Source organism: Rhizophagus irregularis, chromosome 25 (genome assembly GCF_026210795.1).
Source record: "Rhizophagus irregularis chromosome 25, complete sequence".
Taxonomy (NCBI): Eukaryota; Fungi; Glomeromycota; class Glomeromycetes; order Glomerales; family Glomeraceae; genus Rhizophagus; species Rhizophagus irregularis.
In genome coordinates, this window is record NC_089453.1 from 1,065,318 (window position 1) to 1,088,429 (window position 23,112).

General features: G+C 28.4%; 5 protein-coding genes across 5 annotated transcripts; 1 reads left to right on the forward strand and 4 right to left on the reverse strand.

The window, feature by feature from the left end:
* Positions 1 to 2,780: 2,780 nt before the first annotated feature.
* OCT59_016714 (uncharacterized protein) lies at positions 2,781 to 4,139 on the reverse strand (the record flags this gene model as incomplete). The annotated part of the gene is made up of 1 exon (XM_066145861.1): positions 2,781 to 4,139. One exon carries the CDS (start codon positions 4,137 to 4,139, stop codon positions 2,781 to 2,783), a length of 1,359 nt encoding a protein of 452 aa, XP_066003599.1.
* Positions 4,140 to 4,235: 96 nt separating this feature from the next.
* OCT59_016715 (uncharacterized protein) lies at positions 4,236 to 6,155 on the reverse strand (the record flags this gene model as incomplete). The annotated part of the gene is made up of 1 exon (XM_025310322.2): positions 4,236 to 6,155. The coding sequence occupies one exon, from the start codon at positions 6,153 to 6,155 to the stop codon at positions 4,236 to 4,238; it is 1,920 nt and encodes a 639-aa protein (XP_025183535.2).
* A 945-nt stretch (positions 6,156 to 7,100) lies between these two features.
* On the forward strand, positions 7,101 to 9,041 carry OCT59_016716 (uncharacterized protein; the record flags this gene model as incomplete). The annotated part of the gene is made up of 6 exons (XM_025310323.2): positions 7,101 to 7,340; positions 7,536 to 7,628; positions 7,711 to 8,146; positions 8,212 to 8,283; positions 8,371 to 8,636; positions 8,874 to 9,041. The coding sequence occupies 6 exons, from the start codon at positions 7,101 to 7,103 to the stop codon at positions 9,039 to 9,041; spliced, it is 1,275 nt and encodes a 424-aa protein (XP_025183536.2).
* Positions 9,042 to 16,410: 7,369 nt separating this feature from the next.
* OCT59_016717 (uncharacterized protein) lies at positions 16,411 to 17,116 on the reverse strand (the record flags this gene model as incomplete). Its single annotated transcript, XM_066145862.1, has 2 exons — positions 16,411 to 16,583; positions 17,014 to 17,116. 2 exons carry the CDS (start codon positions 17,114 to 17,116, stop codon positions 16,411 to 16,413), a joined length of 276 nt encoding a protein of 91 aa, XP_066003600.1.
* Positions 17,117 to 19,007: 1,891 nt separating this feature from the next.
* Positions 19,008 to 19,280, reverse strand: OCT59_016718 (uncharacterized protein; the record flags this gene model as incomplete). Its single annotated transcript, XM_025324968.2, has 1 exon — positions 19,008 to 19,280. The coding sequence occupies one exon, from the start codon at positions 19,278 to 19,280 to the stop codon at positions 19,008 to 19,010; it is 273 nt and encodes a 90-aa protein (XP_025183539.2).
* Positions 19,281 to 23,112: the final 3,832 nt, after the last annotated feature.

Sequence of the window (23,112 nt, forward strand, 5' to 3'; positions counted from 1 at the left end):
ATTTCAAAGAAAGGTAGTTTATTTTATTATTAAAATAATTATAATAAAGAAGTAATTTTTTTTTTTTTTTCTGCAGCGCATTTGCAGTTTTATTAAAGTAAAAAAATAAAAAAATATATACAAAGTAAAATTTTCTAATAACTACTCTAATATAATTAAACTACAAACCACTCGTCATACCGGTAGTACCCCACGTGTGCACTGTCGAGTGATCATTTGACTCCGTAGGTAGACTTCGTTTAGTAACAGGTCATCTTAGCCATAAAGGCCTTATCTTCAATGTCTGGTGATCACGGGACCCACTACGCTGCAACTTTATCATAATTTTTATTATTATTATTATTATTATTATTATTTTTATGTTGAATGGAAATTTTTCTAGACTTCCAGGGAGGCAATAAACCAGTTATTACCAAACGGTATAGATGATCTTTGCATCGACGCAAGCCTTCATTATATTTTGATGTCTTTTGTTCACGAAATGCAGTTAGAGTATATCGATAGGGATCGCATCGTAAAAATAAACTCAAAGAAATCATGCGTTGAGTTTCTACGTCCTCCTTATGTGTCCTTGAGGTCTTACACTTGTCCTGAGGTGTAATATGTAACGATTCTTCTAGTTCATTCATTATTTTACATCGCGGTTTCCAAACATGTTCTCTAAAAGCTTCATGAAAGTATTTAATGATCTTTAGAGACAGGCGTGAAGCAATTCTTTTTGATGTAAGTTTTCTAAGCTTCTTTACGATTGTGTGTGAAATCAATCCACGTAGTAATTCCTGTCTGTTCCTTTGTTTCAGTTCAGGGAAAGCTGGGTCTCTATATTCAAATATGCTGATATAGAGTTCATTGATCGTGACAGATTTTTTGCACTTGAAACGTTTGAGATATTTCCGAATCTTATCTATCGTTTCTTTTTCAGCAGTGAGGAATGCTTGTTCCAATCCAGCACATATTACTAAATGGTTCAAAGTCTCTTCATGATCACGGCAAGCTGGGCATGGTACATCATCATAAATGTCATTACGTTTTCTGAGATTGTCAACTGTAGGTAATAAGTTATTTGAAGACTTTATGAAATTAATTAGGATATTGTTAGTATCAAGATTATCACAACGGCTCTTGTTAATGTTATTAAGATAGCACCAGTGTGCGGTCCAATTCTATTCTATTGATATATCATGTGTTTGGTTATCGAAATAATCCTTCCAATTACTATTTAAAGACCATGTGACCTCTTCCAATGATTCCAAAACTATTCTACAAAATTGTCGAACATGTCTATTTATCTCTATACTATGCCAAACTGGCAGAAATAATAAAGGAAAACTATAACTGCATATAAATTGTAAGTCAACTAATCTATTAGAATTGATAACTGCCGTTTCTCTACCTATTTTTGCTATCGCGTCAGCCATATCGTTCCAATGGTAACCTGAATGACCTTTGACCTTATGTATTTCAATGTCCAATCTCTTAGACGTGATAATATCATAAATGGCAAAAAGAATGATATAATTATTAAGTTTAAGAAATTTGCGGCCATGTCTCGATACCATATTGTTATAATAAAGAAGTAATGTACAGTACCTGTAAGTAAATTATGCACTATATTCCATTATATTAGCAATTTAATATTTACTGATTAAATTGCAATAATAATAGAAGGATAAATTCCATTGAAATGATAAAACTAGTTTTTTTAGTTCTTAGTAAAAAGAGTTTTATTTATAAATTATAAAAGAAATTAAAAATCCTATCAGGAAATAAAGAAGTTTTTGGTAAAGTCATGCAGTTTTTCTAAAGAAAAATAATACAGTAAATCTCTTTAAATTATATAAAATTAAAATCTACTTTTATATGAAAATTATACATTGATTATATTAGCAATGATCTCGCTAAAAATTGAACAGATTTAAAAAATTTATAAAAAAGAAACATCTTTGATTTCTAAATTTTACAAAAAAAAAATTGTTTATCTTTATATGAAAATTATATATTAGCTGTATTTAAAGATGTGTCTGCAATACTCTAATTGCAAATTAATTGTGATTTGTGATATTGTGAAACATTGCGGATTTTAAAGAATAATTATTTGCAAATTCACAATCACAAATAATTTGCAAATCCACAAATAATCTGGAATATACACGCTGCCTTAACTAAAGTTTCATGTCAAAAATAAAGAGTTTTGATGTTAAAGTATATCAATACCAAAAAAGCTGAAATTGTTAAAAATTATGATTGACTGTAGATTGATCATCTTCACATAATCATTTTTTTTTGTAAAATATTCCCACTGAAGCAAAAAAAAAATTTCTTGCCAGAATACGGGAATATTATTTCCAAAATAATAACAATCACCGGACAAATCCACATTACACAAATTTACTAGTAAAAAAAATTTTGTACCACATAAAAGAGAAAACTTCGATCTTATTACAAGTTGGTAACAATACACATTAGTACAATAATTTAACGAATAATAATGATTCTCCGGATCATGTGCTATCTCACGTGATATTTTTTTTTATTATTTCATCATTTAAAAAAAAATGTATATATCGTGAAATCTTTGAATTTTTAAGTTATTTTTTTTAAGATCCTCCCAAATTCGAAACTTTACAAGCCTATTCTTTACATTATTAGATAAAGTAAAGTGTATTTTTTGTGAACTTAAGTTATAAAAAGCAGTTTATACAAGGACTTTTGTGTAAAGAAATTTTTAAATTTATATTAAATTCGATAGTCAATTTCGGTAAATTTTATTCATAAAATTGTTAATTTTTTTTTTTATTATTTAAGTAATAGCGTTTTATTCTTTGAATATCCCATGTAAAAGGTAAATTAGCTAAAATATTGTTAATTTCTTCTTCAGTTGGTATTGTTTCTTTAAGCAATAAGGGTTTTAATATTTCTTTTTCTTCATTTGTTGTAACTATTCTTTTACGTTTAGAAACAGGATTTTTATCACTTAATTGTTGAGGATTTTCATCAATTGGTATTGAACAGGATGAGCTTCCATTATTTCCCTCGGTTACTTTTCTTTTTTGTAATTTACTTATTGATCTTACATCTGTTTTAACTATTTCTAAATGGCGTCTTCCTTTTGTGTTTATTCGTTCAATTTTAATAACTTCCTGACAATAAACTTCCTTTATTCTTTTTAATCCTTCATTATAAGCATTACTTAACTTTTCCAATCCTTCTCGAGTTAATTGTGATGGTGGATTGTTTTTAAAAAGATCATGCTCTGTATAATTATTTATTTGAAATATTTCAACCAAATTTTCTACCAACTTCCACAGAAGGTCAATTCTGTTATCAACTTTACGATCTTTCCTATTATAATTATAAGGATCTAAATATTCATTTAGCAATACATCAATTCTTTCTTTTTCCTCTTGAGTCGCCCTAATTTGAAGATTTAGATTCTCCTGATTGATAACATTCCCAATTATATTTTGTTTAACATATCCAACTCCATACACCTCTAAAGCTTCATCAAACGCTAAGTAGTGACCTTTTCTTGTTAAGTTGACAGAAGCACAATATTGGAGTTTTTTTTCTAAATTGGGGTATTTCTTAAGAATTGATAAGAAATGAGCTACAGATGTTGTATAGTTATTTTTTCCAGCGGCTGGAAAAAGAGGAGCAAAAGCTGTCAGACTATCGCGTTGTAATTCATAATTGCTGGTTCGTATTCCAATGAGGTGACTTTTCCATATTGCAAAGTATTTATAATAAAAGTACCAAACTTTGATACAAATATTTTCATTTATTGGTTCAGTTGAAATATTTTCAATATCAATATTCTTTTTTTTTGCATAAATATGAATTGCTATCCCAACAGCAACCCATATTAATTCCAATACTCTTCTTGTTGATCTATAGTCAACAACAGCCTGAAGTTTATCTAAGAAGCGAACTCCAATTGCTGCAGCCAAGTTAAAGATCCCATAGCTTGAAAAAATAGTAAGTAATACACCGAGCATTTCCTTAGACGTGTGCCATTGACCAAGTATAGGTCTTATTTTCTCCCACCTAGTACGAGATTTTATTAGCCTCCTAAAAATAGCTTCATCCGCACAAATATCTAGATATTCGTCATCGTTTAATGAAAATTCTTCTTTATACATTTGTGTGGCACGAAAAATTTCATTATCATCATTTGGAGAACCAGCAGGGGCTAAAATAACTACATTAGGGGGTGGAATTAAACAACCAAATTCACATCAGGTAAGAATTTCCTTTTCAATTATATCAACGTCTAAATTTTTATTATAACTTACATCTTCGTTCATGTTTTCCTGGAAATCTAGTAATTTCTCAAAAACATTATCAATTTTGATTTGCATTATATACATTCCTTGCGTCATCCCAAAAAGATGAGAATCAACATTTAATTCTTTAATTGGTTCAGGCGTTTCATTAATAATTATAGGTAATGTTGATTGAAATACCATTCTCAAGGTAGCATGAGAAGTTCCGCGTGTCACATCATAAATATTACTGAATCCAAAACTAGTTTCTTTAAAGTCAATATTATCGATCACCGCTAAATTATACACATTATTTCCATTTCTTAATCTTTTTGCAGGATCAACATTCTGCATTCTTGTTTTTTCTAATCGCCGTTCATGTCGATTAGTGTATCCAATAACAGAACATTTTGTTAATAATGCATGAAGAGAGGAAATTAATTTTGGTCTTCTGCATAAAGATGACAATATAACAGGAAGCCAGAGATCGAAATAAGGAAAAGCATATCCTATTGATACTGAAAGCAAAAAGGAAATGATTTTATTCATTTCTTGGGGATTGGATTGTTTTAAAGGTTTGTTTTGCAATTTATTTTTTCGATTTGATCTGATTATTTTTTTTGATTCTAATTGTAAAAACATTTTTTCAAAGAAAACCTTTAGGAATTTAGGAAATGCGTCAACATATTCAGTAATACTAGTTGGAAATTGAAGGTTGATTTGATTATCTTTCAACTGTTTATATGATTGCCATAATTTATTTCCAGCTATCTTCCCGATTTTCTCAAAATCTTTTTCTTCTAATTCTTTTTCATCAGGATAAATTGAAATTTTATTTAAGCGTGTTAACGTTTGAACCATAAAAAAAGTAGGAAGTTTCAATAATATTGGAATTGATAAATTAGATGTAACATTTGGTTCGTTTGATTGATTTGTTTGAATTTCTGTATTTACTTCATATAAATAATTTTCATTTAAAAATTGAAAATAAGAAGGTAGAAAGATTCTGAGTACTTTTTTTTGATATTCTTCATTTTTATTATCTTTAACATAAAAAAGCCAACGCGCAATTATATCTAAATTTTTTTTAATATCAAGATTATGATACTTTTGTTCAATACAAGTTGTTGATAATTTTCCTTTACCGGGTTTTATGTGAAAATGACCACCTTCTAATTCATAGCATTCTGAACAAATATAGCGTGAACTTTTAATATCTTTGGAAATAGGTTTACAGATTGGATTACATTCTTCAAGAGCAGGACATTTATGTTGTCCATTGCACACAACTTGTATATTTTTTCCTAATAAATTCCATGTTAAATGTTTTGTACACCCATTTCCTCGACTAAAAAAATGAAAAAGTTTCCCACAAAAAAGACACCTGCGCCTGTGTATAATACTATCAGCTATGGATATTTTTTTTTTAGTTTTTGAATCATGTAATTTTTGGTCATGATTAAAATGATAACTGCAAACTCCTAGATTTTCTAAAGATTCATTTGCTTTTAAAACTTCGTTACTATCTATTTGCCATATCCCAACAAGTTGCCATAGTGTCCGAAAACTTTCTATATTTTTACATCTTTGAATTTTGCCATCTATTTTGTCAATTAACACACATGGTGTTAAATTTTTTGGCTTGTTTTGCTCAACTTTAATATCACTCTCATTATCATTATTAAAACTTTCTTCGTATTCACTTTCAAAATCATCGTACTCACTATCAGACTCAGAATTTTCATCATATACCATATCAGCTTTGTTTAATTCAAAGGTTCTTGGTTCAAAGATAGGTTCGTCCATACTCTCTTCATTAATATTAACCCAATTTTCGGCCAATATTTGCGTTTCTGGAGTGTTCGTATATACTTCTGTAATATTATTTGACATTATTTTAAGAGTTTATAATTGGTAATTACTAAGTGATTTGTCAACTTTAACTTTAAGATCCTCCCGAACGAAAAAAAATTTTCCTTCACAGCCTTAAGAAAAAACATCAGAAATAAACACAAGATTGTGATAATTTGTTTAATTTAGGCAGTTTTGTTTCACAAAACTTGGTTATACTCATTTTAATAGTAAATTTCATAGTAAATTTTATTAGTGTATGATGTCGATCATTACTAAAAAAAAATTTGATCTACATGAAATTGGATTTGTCCGGTGATTGATAATAATATATCAGATTAGACTATTTTTATTTATGCATTACGTATTGTAAATACGGGTCATGTGATTATTGTCGTTTTCTGGTGATCTGCATAAAAAATTTCCTATTTTGGAAATTTGTGTAATGCATTTTTATTTTTACTGAGAAACAAAATTGCCTTTTTTGAGTTGTATAACGTTACTCTGATTTCCAAAATTGGAAATTACAGTAATTTTTGGCTGGAATTATAAATTTGGCCGAAATTATTGGGCGTGACATATAATATGTAACAAATAAGGTTTTTCCTACCGAAAAAATTCTAAGTCCCTAGAATAAATAGTAAAAATGGAAAACTATAGGGGTGTGACATAGGTGACAAATTATAGTCACGTGATACGTGTTTTGCACACTAGTGTATATTAAGAAATTATCATTAGATTATTCAGCCATAATCAATACATTATTTTAACAATTATATATATCATTGTATCAAACTCATTCTATCAAATGTATTACAATATACAATTACGTATTAAAACAATTGCGTTTATCAAATGTTATTATTTGTCAATTAAATAAATATCAGTTTTTACAGTTTTTAGGATCCCAATTCCTTTCTTCCTTCTTCATTTTAAAAATAAAAAATAAAGTATCAGCTTTTAAAATATTGAATAAATATATTAGAAATGTCAAAAACACTCTGTTCAGTTCTCAATTCAAAAATTTGTGAGAAAAAAGTTTATTTATCTGATGACAATGAAAGCTTAATTTCAACAGCACTTTTTCTTGTTTGGACAAAGACAGATAAAAATATTGATCTGTGTACTTTCGAGCAAGATAGAGTAAGAATGTCATATAAAAAAAATGAAGGTCATATATATTTTGATCTGGAGGAATCATTGTCAAATTTTACATTTATCGATAAGGTATATGATAATTTTATTTCCTTCCCCTTTATTTTTTTTCTATTCATTTTTCGGTTTTGGACAACTTTGTCCACTTTTTTTTTATTTTTGCCGCTTTTTTTCGTCTCTAAACAATTTTATCCACCTTTTTTTTTCGTCTTTTTTTTTTGTTCCTGAACAACTGTAATTTTTTTTTATTTTTTTTTATTTTTTCAGGATAATCTGGCTGAACTTCAGCATTACAAGTCTCTATATGAATCATATAAAAGTAAATACGAATTAGTTTTGAATCATAATGTTAAATTAAAGGTAAAATATAAAAATGATATTAATTTTTAATTTATAAAATTTATATTTTGTTAATTTTTAATAATAAAACAAATTGCAAAAGTACTCTACTCCAGTAATGGCAGAAAATACGCGTTCAAGTAACACAGCTGGTACAGCTGATACTGATTCTAATGTTGATGAATCCTTAAAACAATTGTTAAATTATTCAACACCCGAACATTCTCCCTTTGAATCTTCAACATCAACTCCTCATTCATCATTATATCACGAGTCTAATAACTTAGAACTTGCCCACATTATAAACTGTGATTTGGCAATAAACAATTTCCCAACTTTTGATACAGCAGAAAATATTTGGGCAAATTTAAATCTGCGATGTATTGAAAAATTTGGTAATCAAAATCACATAAAAAATAATATTACTATTTCAGATATAACGTGGACCAGCATGACATTGCCAGCTTATTGCAGCTGGAATACGATGAAAGATTATTATTATTATATCGATAGCTGGATGATAAAAATTAATAATTTCTGTAAGTCATATTTGTATTATTCTTGATTACAAAACTTTATAATAATTTACATTTTAATTTTATAGGTAATAATAATTCTCAGACTGCTGATATTGCAAATTCAGACTCTATAATAGAAGAATCAAACTACCATAAAAGTACTGAATTGAATTCACCTCTATAAGCGCCACAAGTAACTAATGAAAGTGCCAAATTGAATTTACTTTCGCAATCACTACCGGTAGCTAATGAAAGTGCCGAATCAAATTCACCTCTACAAGCATCACCTGTAGCTAATAAAAGTGATGAACTGAATGCGCCACTGGTAGCTAATGAAAATAATGAATTGAATTCACCTTCACAAGTGTTACTGATAGCTAATAAAAGCGCCGATAATAAAAGTACTAAATTGAATTTATCTATACAAGCTCCACCGGTAGCAGTACCGGAAAAAGTATCAGTAGAAGTACCGTCAACAAAGGCGCATCCAACACTGAAATTAGCAGAAAAAGTATCCAGCAGAAGCAAGCCAGAGTAGTATAAACACAAACTTCAAAAATGAAAATGCAGGTAAAATTTAATCACAAGCATTAGTTTCAGAAGTGTCAGAAGAATCTCAAGAATTAGCATCTACATCAACATCATTAGTATGAAAACGTAAACTTAACTGGATGTTGATAAAAGTGACCATGATGATAAAACTATTATGAAAGAAAAGTTGAATTCTGCCTAAATGCTTTTGTTTAAGAAGGGAAAGAAACTACGTGATATTTTGTTAGCATCAAATGATGAGCATCTTGTTACCTCAGAACTATCAAAAACTTCTGCGATATTCAACACCTTGACTGAATTGTCAATGGCTGAAAAAATTACAGTTTTCGATGAAAAGTCTGCTATGGACAGAATTAATCAATAGAAAAAACAGGAGTTATGTTGTGAAAGCCTTGTGATAGCGGCGGAGTCTTTCAATTTGCTACATTTAGCATCATTAGTTCAAATTTATGATGATCTTTCAATGCTTGCTGAAAGATTAGAAATTAAAAATACAAAAATCCTGGGTGATCTCTTATATGCGAAGTATAGTGTTTTGATCTGGATAAAATCTTAAACATTTTAAATGAGATTATTGCTGAAAAAAGATTGTAAATCTCAGTTCTGAATAGACTATAATTTCGACCAGAATATTTAATATATTATGAATCAAAAAATTGGTAATTCTGATAGTTCCATCCTGAATTAACCGAAACGGATACCGGATAAAAAAAAAGCCGAACAGAGAAATAGGTTGGGATGCGACAGATTGTGCAAGTTATTTAATAATAAAATAACACCTGCGCAGCTTGCGTAAGCAGGTTGTCGCAAGTGTGATTTTTTTGTAAAGCAAAAATATTATGATATATTTTTGTCTCAAATTCCTGCTCATCAATCAATTACTTTAAGCCAACTAGATGAACGTGTCTCTGAAATTATGTCGAATCAAGATTTCACCATGCCAGAAGGAAAAAGTGATGTTGTATTTAAATTGAGTTTAAGCAAAGAATTCAGAGATTTAAAGGAGAAGTTTATTATTTTTATTATTTAGATTAAATTGCAGAATATAATAAAATTAGGTATACGCAATAGATTATGAAATGCAAATTGCAAAATTTTTATTACAATTAAAAGTTTTATTTTGGGATTTATAATTCTTTTTTAATATTATGTAAGTGGACAAAATTGTCCAAAAGATTCTTAATTTTTTCTGTTCCTGCTTCATATGCTAATAAAATTCGTTCTTTAAGAGTTTTTGTATAAGGAATCTTGTAAAATAAATCAAATCCATTTACCATTTTAATAAAATCCTTGTTTTCTACAATACTTAATGGCTGTACTGTACCAATAACAAATCCAATTACATTTTTAGTGAATAATTCTTATTTGGAATAAGGATGTGATTTAGATTTTTCTTCTTCAATTATATTACTAATAAGATTTTGATCACCTTTTTGTAATGCTTTTAGATAACTCATTGCAATACCTTTGGTAATATGATGTGTACCTGACAAATGTGTTTTCATTGAACTTGGAGAGCCACACTTTCAATTTGATAAATAACTTTTGAACCATCTTCAGTTTCTCTAAAGAAATTCCATACCCAACTTGTTTTAGGTCTTGTAATTTTACTGGGTGGTTTTCTTTTTTTTGAAACATTTTCATTGATGCCAATATCTGCATTATCAACATCATTATCATCAGATATATTAATGACATCATCATTATCAGAATTATCAGATATGGTTTGGTCGCTTGCTTCTTCATTTGATTTAGATGAATTAGTAGCACTTTCTTCCTCTTGTACTAATATCTATCTCTCAGCTTCTTTAGCCAATTGCTTATGCTTATTTCGCATGGTGGTAGCCATATTTTTCGTAATGGTGAGAAAAAAATGAAATAAAGTTTGTAAATGACATTATTTGTACAAATATTTATGTTAATCATCAATTTTAGAAATTCCGATAATTCTGATATCATTTTTTTTTACTGAATCGCAGTTATAGAAGTAACATAATGATTTTGCTGCGCAAAAATTAAAAAAAAATTGATTTATTAAGATTTGATTTTTAGATTTGATTAATTGATTCTATAGGAATGATTCGATTTTCAATTAATTCGATTTTGATAAAATCAATTCCAATTCCTAGCTTAGACTTGCTTTAGATAAACTCCATATACCTGCACTTTTAGTGCAATTTATTTTAAATCTTTTTACGCAATTCTGCTTCTTATCGAGTGCATGTTAGTATCGATCAAGGAGAAATCATTTCCCCTCTACTTTGGGTTATTTATTTAGATTACCTGCTTACTATTTTGAATCGTGAATCATGAGATCCTTTTGTCATAAAATCTTCAGTTCTTTTGGACTATTCTCTACTTGAATTTAAACAACATTCTTTACCAATTTCACATTTGACTTTTATGGATGACTCAACACTCATTGCTTCTTCGAAGTCTGATATCATCAATCACTGCCAAATTTTATACTTTAAATAATGTTCAAGCAAATTTGGCAAAATATGTCCTTCGCCACCCAAATTATTTTGGACTGCCGTAATTATAAGTAAAATTCCAAATTCAATTATAGCATCCCAAATTATTTTGGCACTTTACATAGTAAATTATATATAAACTGAATGAATTATGGCATCCCAAATTATAATTATGGCATCCTAAAATAATTTGGGCAGCATGTATACCTTCTTTCATCCTCTCATCCTTCTTCTATGGTTACCTTCAACCTTTCATCCTCTCTGTTAGTCTCTAATGTTTCTTTCCCTCTTTCCTCTTTGGCTCTTGGTACTTCATTTCACTTTTAGGCGTTTGGTTTTTCTTATCTGCCTCTTCTCAATTTGTACTTAAATAAGCACGTTCCATGGTTAAAAATATGGCCGCTCTTCTTAGTTCAAAGAAATTACTTGCACAATATGTGGCCTATCTCTATAATGCTGTTCTCCTTCTGAGATTGGAATTTTGTCTACAAACTACTCTTTTTTCTGAAAGCACTATTCAATCGATTGTGAAACTGATTTTCTCTGTTCTCAGACGAAAAGCTGGTCTTGCTGCTACAACTTCTTTGGCTTTGCTTTTCTTGAAACTTCCTTTCTCTATTCAAAATGCTTTTTATCAGTTCCTTTTCTCTCATATCACATCTTGGCAAAAGATATTTACTTATCCTGAATTTAAAAGTTTTGCCATTTATGCTATCTCTTATCTTTAAGGCTACTTGGACACTGAAAGTTGCCCGACTACGAACCATGGTCACATATTATTTCTCTTCAGACCCACACTTTATTTAATTCACTTTTGTTTTCTTCATGAATCAATATCACGTGGTCTCTTCACTTCCGACCTCCAAGGCGTGATTTGCAACCTGCTTTACCTCTCTGAATCATTCTGCTGCTCTCAATATTCTAAACAAGTTGGAAACTTTGGAAAAATTTGAACTTTGCTTTTTGTTCTCGTTCAACTGGCTTCTCCTTGTAGACGTTACCTTATACAATGGTTTGACCTTCGCTATTTTGGTATCATTAGTAAAAAAGGACAGATCTCTACTTGGTTAAAATTATTAAAAATAATTTTTTTTCTTCTCCTTTTTCTTCTTTATTTTTATCTTCGTATTTTATTAATTCTTCTTTTACTTTAGTTTCTTCTTGTTTATTAGATAATTTAACTAAAGACTATTCCTTTTACTTCCAATGGGCTATTAATTATAATTCTGCTACTCAAACTTTATCTGTTAGTCGTGTGTGTATCACTTATAGGAAAAAAACACTGCTATTATGTCTCATTGGCTCCCAGTTTCTACTTCTGCTGATGAACGATCTTATAATCCTTGCCCTGGTTGCTCTTACAATATTCCTGCCTTTTCTAAGAAATCTGTGATCAAACAACACTGTAATAGCGAGAAATGTTTTTTTCAAGTTGCCCTTTCTGAGACTACAGGATATCCCACAAAAAATGCCAAAGTTTTTGTGGCTTATCTTCCCATAACTCTCTCTACTTCTTGGAGTTATGCTACTTTTTCAATTTCTTCAGCTATAAGTTGAGCTATATGCTTTACAATTAAAAGATCTTGAAGTTGATAGAGAAATTCTCAACGATCATATATCATTATTATAAAATTATAAATAGAATGGCCTGCAGGATTCGTCCAGCCATTTAAACCTATAACAGGAATGAAAGTAAATAAGTAATATTATTTATAAATTAATAAATCCACTAAAAAAAATTATTAATATAATTAATATAATGTATTAATATTACTTAACGTTAAATTTGTTGTATTTTTAATTATAGTATTGATTTTGTCTTCAATTTGGCTGCCAAATAGCATACAAATATTTTAATTGAAGATTGATCTATCGAGTCTTGTCTTGGTTTTGATAATGCTTTGTTATGTTCATTATCCCAAAAATCGGTAATGTTAAGCTGATCAAATTTTGATGTTTGTTACTTTCATCATCTATGATATTATCATCATCATCACATAAACGCTAACAAAAACCCTTCTTATTTTATCAAAGACACTCAGCTGCAAAATGTGTCCAGACAGTGTCCTGTGGACGTCTACCTTTACTTCTGGGAACTGGTTCTGAACGTTCTATTAATGTTAATTGTACAGCTTTTCTTTTAGGTGGCATATTATTATACTATTAATCTTTTTTTAAAAAATGAATGTATAAAATAAAAAAAAAAATTATCAATTTTATAATGTTAGATTTTATAATTTATACCAATTGTCTGCTAAATATGGACATAATTATTAATTACATAACATTAATCACTGAACAAAAGTGCAAATTGTAAAATAAATTAATTTTATTGTTTTTTTTTATTATTTTTGAAGCAAATAAGTGAAATAATCATATTTTTGGTGTTTTAGAAAGAAAATTTTGGAAAAATTTAGGTATTTTGGAGTGGAACTAAACTAAAATCCAAAACAGTTTTAGAATTTGAAAACAGTTTTAGGCAGCACTATTAACATGAAACAAAGATCAAAACCTTAGAAAAATATGATATATTTTAAAAAGTATCCAAAAATTTTCAGTAAAATAAACATAAAATATAAAAACCAATAAATTAAAGCCTGTTGGCAAATTTTTTGTACCTATGTTGAAGAACACATGGATTTGGGTCTACATATATAGATATAAAAAAAATCTAAGAAAAAGTGTTAATTATACTTGGGTTATTATAAATGTACTTACGTGAAACTAATACTAATGTATGTGAAAAAGATACATGGATTAGAGTCTACATATGTGAATATAAAAAAAAATCTAAGAAAAAGTATTAATCATACTCAAGTTATTATAAATGATGTATGTAAAGAAGAACACGTGAATTAGAGTCTACATATGTGGATATAAAAAAAAATATAAGAAAAAGTATTAATCATACTCGGGTTATTATAAATGATGTATGTAAAGAAGAACACGTGAATTAGAGTCTACATATGTGGATATAAAAAAAAATCTAAGAAAAAGTATTAATCATACTCGGGTTATTATAAATGTACCTATATGAAACCAATATCAATGTATGTGGATTAGAGTCTAAAATAGTATGTGAAACAAATATTGATCAGGGTCTAAAATAGTACGTGAAACAAATATCAATCAGGATCTAAAATGGTACGTAGAATAAAGATCAAAACACGATATATTTTAAAAGTATCCAAAAATTCACAGGTCAAAAAGTGAAAAATTAGTCACCAATTGGTGACTAATTGGTGACTAATTGGCATTTTTGCCAAATACTGTCACCAATCAGGCAGTTTGCTAACTTTTCATCCAGTGATCAGAAAAAGATGAAATATAGCTCATTGGAAGTGTCTCAACAAGACGAATCTAATGGTAGTAAAAACGCATCTCTATGATTAATAGTTAATAAAAATATAATTGATACATTTTTAATTTTATATTTTACTTAATTTCCTTCCATTAGATTCATTTTGTTGAGACAATTCCAATGAGCTATATTTCATCTTTTTCTGAACTGCCTGATTGGTGACGGTATTTGGCGAAAATGCCAATCAGTCACCAATCGGTCACCAATCAGATATCTGATTGGTGACCGATTGGTGACTGATTTATGCCTGATTTTTCACTTTTCGACTTGTGATTTTCAGTAAAATAAACATAAAATATAAAAACCAATAAATTAAAGCCCGTCAGCAAATTTTTTGATAAATCCTGATGCAAATACTAAAAAAGTATATATGTGATTTTTTGTTATGATAAAATTTATAAAATATGTTTGTAATAAACTAAAATTTTATTTTGTTTATTAGTGATATTTTGTTGGTTAATTATTTTAATTTTGTGATAATTTGTGAATAGTATCATATAACAAAAAAATTTTTATTACAAAAAATGTGAAAAAAAAACTAAATTAACACAGGTTGAAAAGTGAAAAATCAGGCACCAATCAGTCACCAATCAGGTATCTGATTGGTGACTGATTGGTGACTGATTGATGCCTGATTTTTCACTTTTTGACCTGTGTAACAAAAAACTAGCTGTAGGTAAGAATCAAGATGCTGAAGTCATTTGTTGAAAAAAATTGAGAGTATGAACAAATTCCTTTGAAAAAGGTGAAATAAAATGAAAAATGGTAGTAATTACCCCTAATGGTAATTACCCACCTTTGTTGATTATCTTGTAAAATAGTATGAATTTTCGCTATTTTTTTTATTTCTGGTATTAACTTGCAATTCAAGCTTCATATAATCTTTAGCATAAAAAATCAGTCAAAACTAAGAATTCCACCATGTTGCATTAGGTAACGGAATTTTACATGATGATGCAATTCCATATTCTTCGTGTAGGAGTATTAACAAAAATGTTCTTTATATTTTGCAGAAAGCTTTTTAGATGTTAAATTGGAAAAAGTCTCACTGAAAAAAAATTTTTTATTAGTAAAAACAAAGATTAAAATTATCATAAACTATACCCAATTTATGTGTACAACATGGTGCATATATAACAGATAAGTTGAGCATAACACTTTTTATATAAGTCACAGAATTAGCATATAATTTTATTTTATTTTAAGTTTTACTAAATATTTTTGAGTTCTTTAAATTTTGCTAAGTATCCCAACCTTTTTGAAAAATCTGAAGGCATCCAGTTTTATTCATATCTAAGGCCGGACTAAGCAAAAAGTTTGTTTAACATAATATGTAATACTATAGCCTAGAGGGAGGGGAGGGGGAGTTAAACAACAATAAATGAGTTGAACAAATATAATTTTAGCCAGAATTGTAATTTTGGTCAGAATTTACAATATAAAGTTGTTTTTTATTATCATGTGTAAAAAAATTTATTACTATTTAGATCAGATGTAGTTTTCTTTATGTTTTCAATAACTACAACCATAAAACTTATAAATCATTTCTTTTTCTTTTTCGAGTATTAGTTTTAATTTCAATTCTTCCAAAAAATTCTTTACCCGCAATTTGACATATATTACATAAAGGAAATACAAATTTGTATTTTGATGATACATGTGTTGGAATATCTATTAACCCTACACCAATAACATACGGAAATATAATTTTTTCGTGATGAATAATAAGCTAGTTCTATTGGTGATTCACATGTGACTTTTTCACGTACAAATAAAATATTGTACAACACATGATCTTCAGATACCAAAGGTGATCTGCAATTATAATTCCAATCATTAATAATGCGTTAAAATTCAGATTTTTGCATGGTTATTAATGCTTTTTCACTATAAAGACATCAGAATTTTCCACATTGAAAGCATTGGATAATATCATGAACTTTGGTATTTGTTAAGATAGCTGGTGGTGCTCTTTCTGCATTTTCCATAGCTGCCATTAAAATAGGATGATATTTCTCAGATATTTCAGTATTATATACAGTTTTAAATCCTTCATAACAATCAGTATTAGCTGTTAAAATTCATATAAAAATTATACTTAATAATGATTTAAATAAAAGCAAAATATATAATATAAAAAGAATATACTTGCATTTTGATGGAATAGGATCTGGTAAAAAATCTATATTTTTAAAAATATGTTGAGGAAGCTGAAATAAAATTTTACTTGAAATGAATAATGACGAATTCTACAAATTCTTAAAGTTCCTTTTTCTTTGATAATACTTCTGCTGTTGTTTCGCATACATTTAATGATTTATCAATTTCATGAATAATCTGTGTAATAATTTATATGTTAATAAATATACAGTATTATGAATTAATATTTTAAAATTAAATAAAATACCTTAAAAAAATTATCAATATCATGATCATTTGCAGGATCATAACAACAAAAAGGATTTTCATGTAATACAACAACTGTTGAATATTAAGTATACAATCATGTAATCCATTTTTTAGATCTTCATTTTTAGTTGCAGCTGCATGAATCTCTTCTAATGTGTCAACTTTTTTGAATATATCTTCCAATTCTGTACTCATAATTGCAACTCCCTAAAGTTCCAAATTAATAATAGACATAATTCGCTCTGCAGGATTTGCCCAGCTCAAAATCACCACAAAGAAATAAACAAATAAGAGGGTGGGATAGTTGAAATATAATGTGTTTGAATTGCATTAATTGCATTGAAAAATTCAGTTGCATGTCTAATTGCATTGCTGGGTTGAAAAACAGTATCTTTATATGAAACAAAGACATTTCCATGATAAAAAGAATCCTCAATAGTTGTTGGAACATCAATAAAAAAAATAACTGAAGGAGTAAGGGACAATTTTGTAAAGTCATAATCACTTGCTGTTAATGTTGTATTTGTACTAACTAAACTTTTCTTATTACGTACACCAGTTGATGTAGCAACACCCTCTCTGATTGGAACTTTATGCATGTCATCTGCTGCAATAAAACAAATATAATCGCGATAAAGGATGGCAAATTCATGCAAATAACAGAAAAGACAAGCACAATAGTGTGATCTTTACGCAATTGTCTAGCTTGAATTTGATATTTAATATTGAACTGACCATTATAATGCATTGCTCGAGTAGAAGTAGGATTAGTTGGCCAAAATTGAAGGCGAATCCATTCAATAGATGGAATATTGATGTTACATGGTAGTGGTAAATCATATTTAGCCTCTAACCGATGTATAATAATTTTACGAAGATTACGAATTGAAATTGCAATTTGCATTCTACGGGCAAATAAAAAATATTTATTTAATTTTTAAATAAAAATCTAAATAGAAATACATTTTACTTAATTAGAATATCTACTTCGTTAAAATATGCTTCCATTTCATCCCAAAAAATATCAAACTTTTTTCCTTTAAATCCATTATTAGCGCGCAGATCAACAATAATTGATGGATTCTCAAGTTGCATCATTATACGTAAACATTCTTCAATTTTTTTGCTAATTACATTATTTGTTGTTGAGGGCTTGAGGTATCACCAGTTAAGTTAAAATATAAAGTTCAAAGTACAGTTGGTGTAACCTTTTTAAAAAGAAAATACTTGAAAGAAATTAAATTGCATTAGTTTCACCTATATAAAATTTAATTATAATAATACTAGTAATGCATTGTATAAAAAAAACTTACTTTATTTAAAGCATTTTTGCGTATCTGACGTATATAATATTTTGGTAAATTTTTATTAATTACTGCTATTACATGTGCATTTTCTGTTTCTGATCAATGATCCAAGATAATTGCCCTGGTAATACCGATAAATTGTTACAGGAACATTAAGTTGTAAATTCTTGATGTAATTGTATTTTTGTATTAACGTATATTCATCAAGATCAAAAAACTCATAAAAATCTTTTTCATCTGAGAGTTCTTCATATTTATGGAATGAATGCTATCAGATGCTTACCATTAAATCACAACCAGGATTACGTGTTGAGACATTACTATTATGTATTGTATTCATTTTTTGATTAACCTCTTGTAAATAAATGATATACTTATTAATATTTTCAATTAGTAAAAGAGAGCTACTCCTTTTTATGATGTCCAGTGAAATAAAATTTATTATAACTTTCATTATGTTAATATTGATTGCTCTAACTCATTAAATATATCTGGTAATTTTAATGACCGAGCAATTAGTTTCTCTCTGTGTGGATCAATATATATATGGTGTTCACCATATATTTTAGGAATATCTGATGGAAAGTGAGATTTTTCTAATATTTTAATATAAATAATATCAGAAAAACATGGAGACCAAAAAGAAGCCCATTGATACTGAAAAGAGCAACTAGCCTTTCCACAAATTTATTAGCAAATGACTCTGAATTTACGCCACTCCATCCATTTTTTTGTTTGTTTCTCAATAAAGTAATAACATCATTGTATAAAATATCACATCAGATATCCTCTCTTTTTTGCATAGAAAAGTAAGGTTGACGAGCTCTTTCCATCATAGTGTCAAAAATATTGATTTTATTCTGTTGAACCACTTGATTTCTAGAACTACTTTCACCATTATCTTCCTCCGGTTGAATAATGAATCTTATATGTTTTGATTCTAACTCTAACATTAAAGAAAGTTCATCATATAATCCTTCTTCAACATAAATCCATTTATTATCAATTTTTCCCACATAAACATGTAGAAAATAAATCTTTTGTAATTGCATCATACACTTCCTTAAAAGTATTTGTATTTGAGTCAATTCTAACGATTTTTTGACTGATAATATTTTTTTGACCTTTGTCAACGCAAAATTAGTAACACATCAAAAAAAAATCAAATTGCATAAATCATTTTATGTATTACGGACTTATGGTAGCTGATTTATTTGTATGAATGGTAAAATGCTGAAATTTCTGTAAGTAACGAAAGGGTGTGAAATTTTATGTGGTACTTACTGCATGTGAAATCATTAAATTTCCTTTTGCAGTATGATTAATTTATGAATCACGTGATAATATTTATAGTTGTTCAAGAACAACTACTCGACCCAGGGGGAGGGAGTTATGTTAAACACACTTTTTGCTTGGTCTGACCTAATCTGGATTTAAAAATAAATCCAGTTTGAAACTCTAGGTGCAAAGGATTTTGAGCGTAATATTCCGTAATAATTACAGTACGTAAAACTTGTGAAGTATTTTGAGTGTGTAATATTCTGTAATGATTAGTACATAAAACTTGTGAAGAATTTTGAGCGTAATATTCCATAACGATTACAGTACATAAAACTTGTGAAGGATTTTGAGTGTAATATTCCATAACGATTACAGTACAAATTTTTGAAAGATTTTGAGTGTAATATTTCGTAATGATTACGGTATGTAAATTTTTGAAAGATTTTGAGTGTAATATTTCACAATTACAGTACATAAAAACTTGTGAAGGATTTCAAGCGTAATATTTTGTAATGATTACGATACCAATATGTAAATTTTTGAAGGATTTCGAGCGTAATATTCCATAATGATTATGATACATAAACTTGTGAAGGATTTCAAGTGTAATATTTCATAATGATTTCGATACGTAAAACTTGCAAAAGTATATGCTATAAATTCAGGGTTGGGAATTGTGCTAGTACAGTACTACAGTACTAGTTGAAAATTATTTATTACAAATACAATTTTAGTACATTTAATTTTATAAATATAAACAATATTGATCACATGATATTTACCTAAAATGGTTAAATTATATTCTAAAAAGTAATAATTGTATTAGTACAGTGTACTTAGTACTTTTATGAAATTTTTTGCTAGTACAGAATTTTGCTAGCACAGGTGTACTACCACAATCCTGGCTATAATATTCCAGAAGTTTACGATACCCATAAACTTACGTATGTTTACATCATAATACTCTGTAAATTTACGGATATCGTAAACTTACATAATATTATGCCTAATTAAATTTGCTGATGTAATTGTTTATTCATGATCGTTATGTGAGGTTGAGGGATTGGTGTGATTATTAATTGAGGTTGAGTCAAGACGAGAGAATGCATCAGCATTTGCATATTTAGTTACTTTCTGATATACAATGTCATATTTATATTCTGACAAAGCAATCTTCCATCTTTCCAATCTTTTATTATTATTTTCCATTGTTGAAGAGGAAAAGAACTCTTTCTGATGATCGCATGAACCATTTTTTCCAAGAAAATATCAGTAAAATTTTTGTTAAAAATAGCTTATGACAGTAACAATAGATCAATAGTTAACTATTTAAAGGTCAAACAACTTCTTAATAACATTGGAGATAGTTCTTTCTTAGAGTCAGCCTGAGTGAATATGCCCCAGAAACTGTAAGCGAACTTCATGTAGTAGAAACTGTACAACTTACCAATGGCAAAGACCCAGCACCTTATGAAGCTCTTTTATCTGAATTTCAAGACGTTCTCAGCACAAATTTTTCCATTTTATTTTTATAGCACTTATGTGCTCTAACTTTTGGCTTGTGAGGGAGTTGATAAAATTTGGAAAGATAGTTTGTTGACGTCATTACAACAATCCAATTACACGTTCAGTTTTACAGAAAATGCCTTGATGGATATGGAAATTTTTGCTCTTCCTGAGCACCAATCACCATTAGAAATAGATGTAGTACAAATTCAATTTTTAGACTATGTTGTAGGAAAACAAGGTGTCAAACCAGATCCAGAAAAAGTTGATAAAATGATTAACTATCCAGAACCTCAAAATATTAAAGAATTGCACGGAGTTTTAGGATTATTCTCTTATTACCAATACTTTATTAAAGATTTTGCTAAAGTTGCTGATCCAATGTATAAATTATTAAAAAAGGATGTACTCTATGAATGGACAAATTTACAACAGGAAGCATTTGAGAATTTAAGAGATAAATTAACAACAGCACCAATTGTACAATATCCAGATTTCTCAAAACCATCAATTATAGGATTAGGCGTAGTACTAGTACAAAAAAATGATGATCAAGAGTATGTGATTATATATATATATATTTTTATTTTTTTTATCATTTTGGAAGGTTTACTAACTGTTTCTTTCTTTTTTTTATAGGTTCGGGCAGGCTTAATTTTGTGTGAAAAAACCAAGATTCGTAAGTACGAATCTTGGTTTAATTTTTTTAATTTTTTTTTTAATATTAATGAACGGTTACTAATAACCATTCTTTCTTTTTTTTAGAATCGGGTGAAGTGGACTTCCGACCTTTAGGAAAAGTAGAACCAAGATTTGTAAGTACGAATATTGGTTTATTTTTTTTATAATTTTTTTTTTAATATTACGAACGGTTACTAATAACCTGACCTTTGGGAAAAGAGAATCCCAGATTTAGAGAATTTTGGCAATTTGTTATTTTACCCAGGTATTCAGATAGTGTTTTTCCACAAAATACTATACAAGTTTTTAGGAAATTACAGCGATAACAAGATAGTCAAGAAGTTTATAGATTAATTCAGGAATTAGTCCAAACTATTAGATATAAAGTACTGTATTTTGTGGGCTACAGTACCCTCTATGGCACAGTACTCTACACCAGTGTTGGGTTTTGGACTTGTCCAATTGGTTTTTTTAATTGGACAATTTTGGACTGTCCAAAACCAGTTTTAAACATAGTTTTGGACATAGTTTTGGACAGTTTAAAACTGCTTAAGAGTCCTAATATTCATCAACTGAAACTAAAAATAAAATAAAAATATAATGTTAAAATGTTAAAAAAGTAAATATTTAATATTAATTAAATGATAAAAATTAATGTAAAATCAAATAATATTAAAAATTAATATTTAAAGATTTTTGAAGTAATTTAATAATTGAACTAAAATTAAAATTAGCCAAAATTAGTCATAATTCTGGCCAAAATTAAATTTTTTGTCATGTGATCTGTCCAAAACCTGTCCAATGAAAAAAAGGTTTTGGTTTTGGACAAGTTTTGGACAGGTTTTGGATAAATGTCCAAAACGTCCAATTGTCCAATTGCCCAACACTGCTCTACACTATACATGGCCTGGTAAATCATCAGCCAAAAACGTAATTCGTAATTCAAAATATGTAAATAATTACGTAATTCGTAATTAATTATGTATAACATAAATAATTACATTAGTCATAATTATTAATGTCTTCGTAATTAGTCAAAAGTACCCGTAAATAATTACGTTTAACGTTATTACCGTAAATACTATTGGTAATTAATCACATGATATGTGAAAATGTGAGAAAAAAATGCTGAAACTGATAGTTCAGCAGTTTTACATATAAAAATGAAAAGAAAATCGCCAAAACTGATAGTTCTGGCATTTTACATGTAAAAATGAAAAGAAAATCACCAAAACTGATAGTTTTGGCATTTTACATGTAATAATAAAAAGAAAATCGCTGAAACTGATAGTTTTGGCATTTTTACTTGTAAAAATGCAAGAAAAAATGCTGAAACTGATAGTTCTGGTGGCGTTCTTCTTGTAGAAATGAAAAAAAATGCTGAAACTGATGGTTCTAGCGTTTTTACTTGTAGAA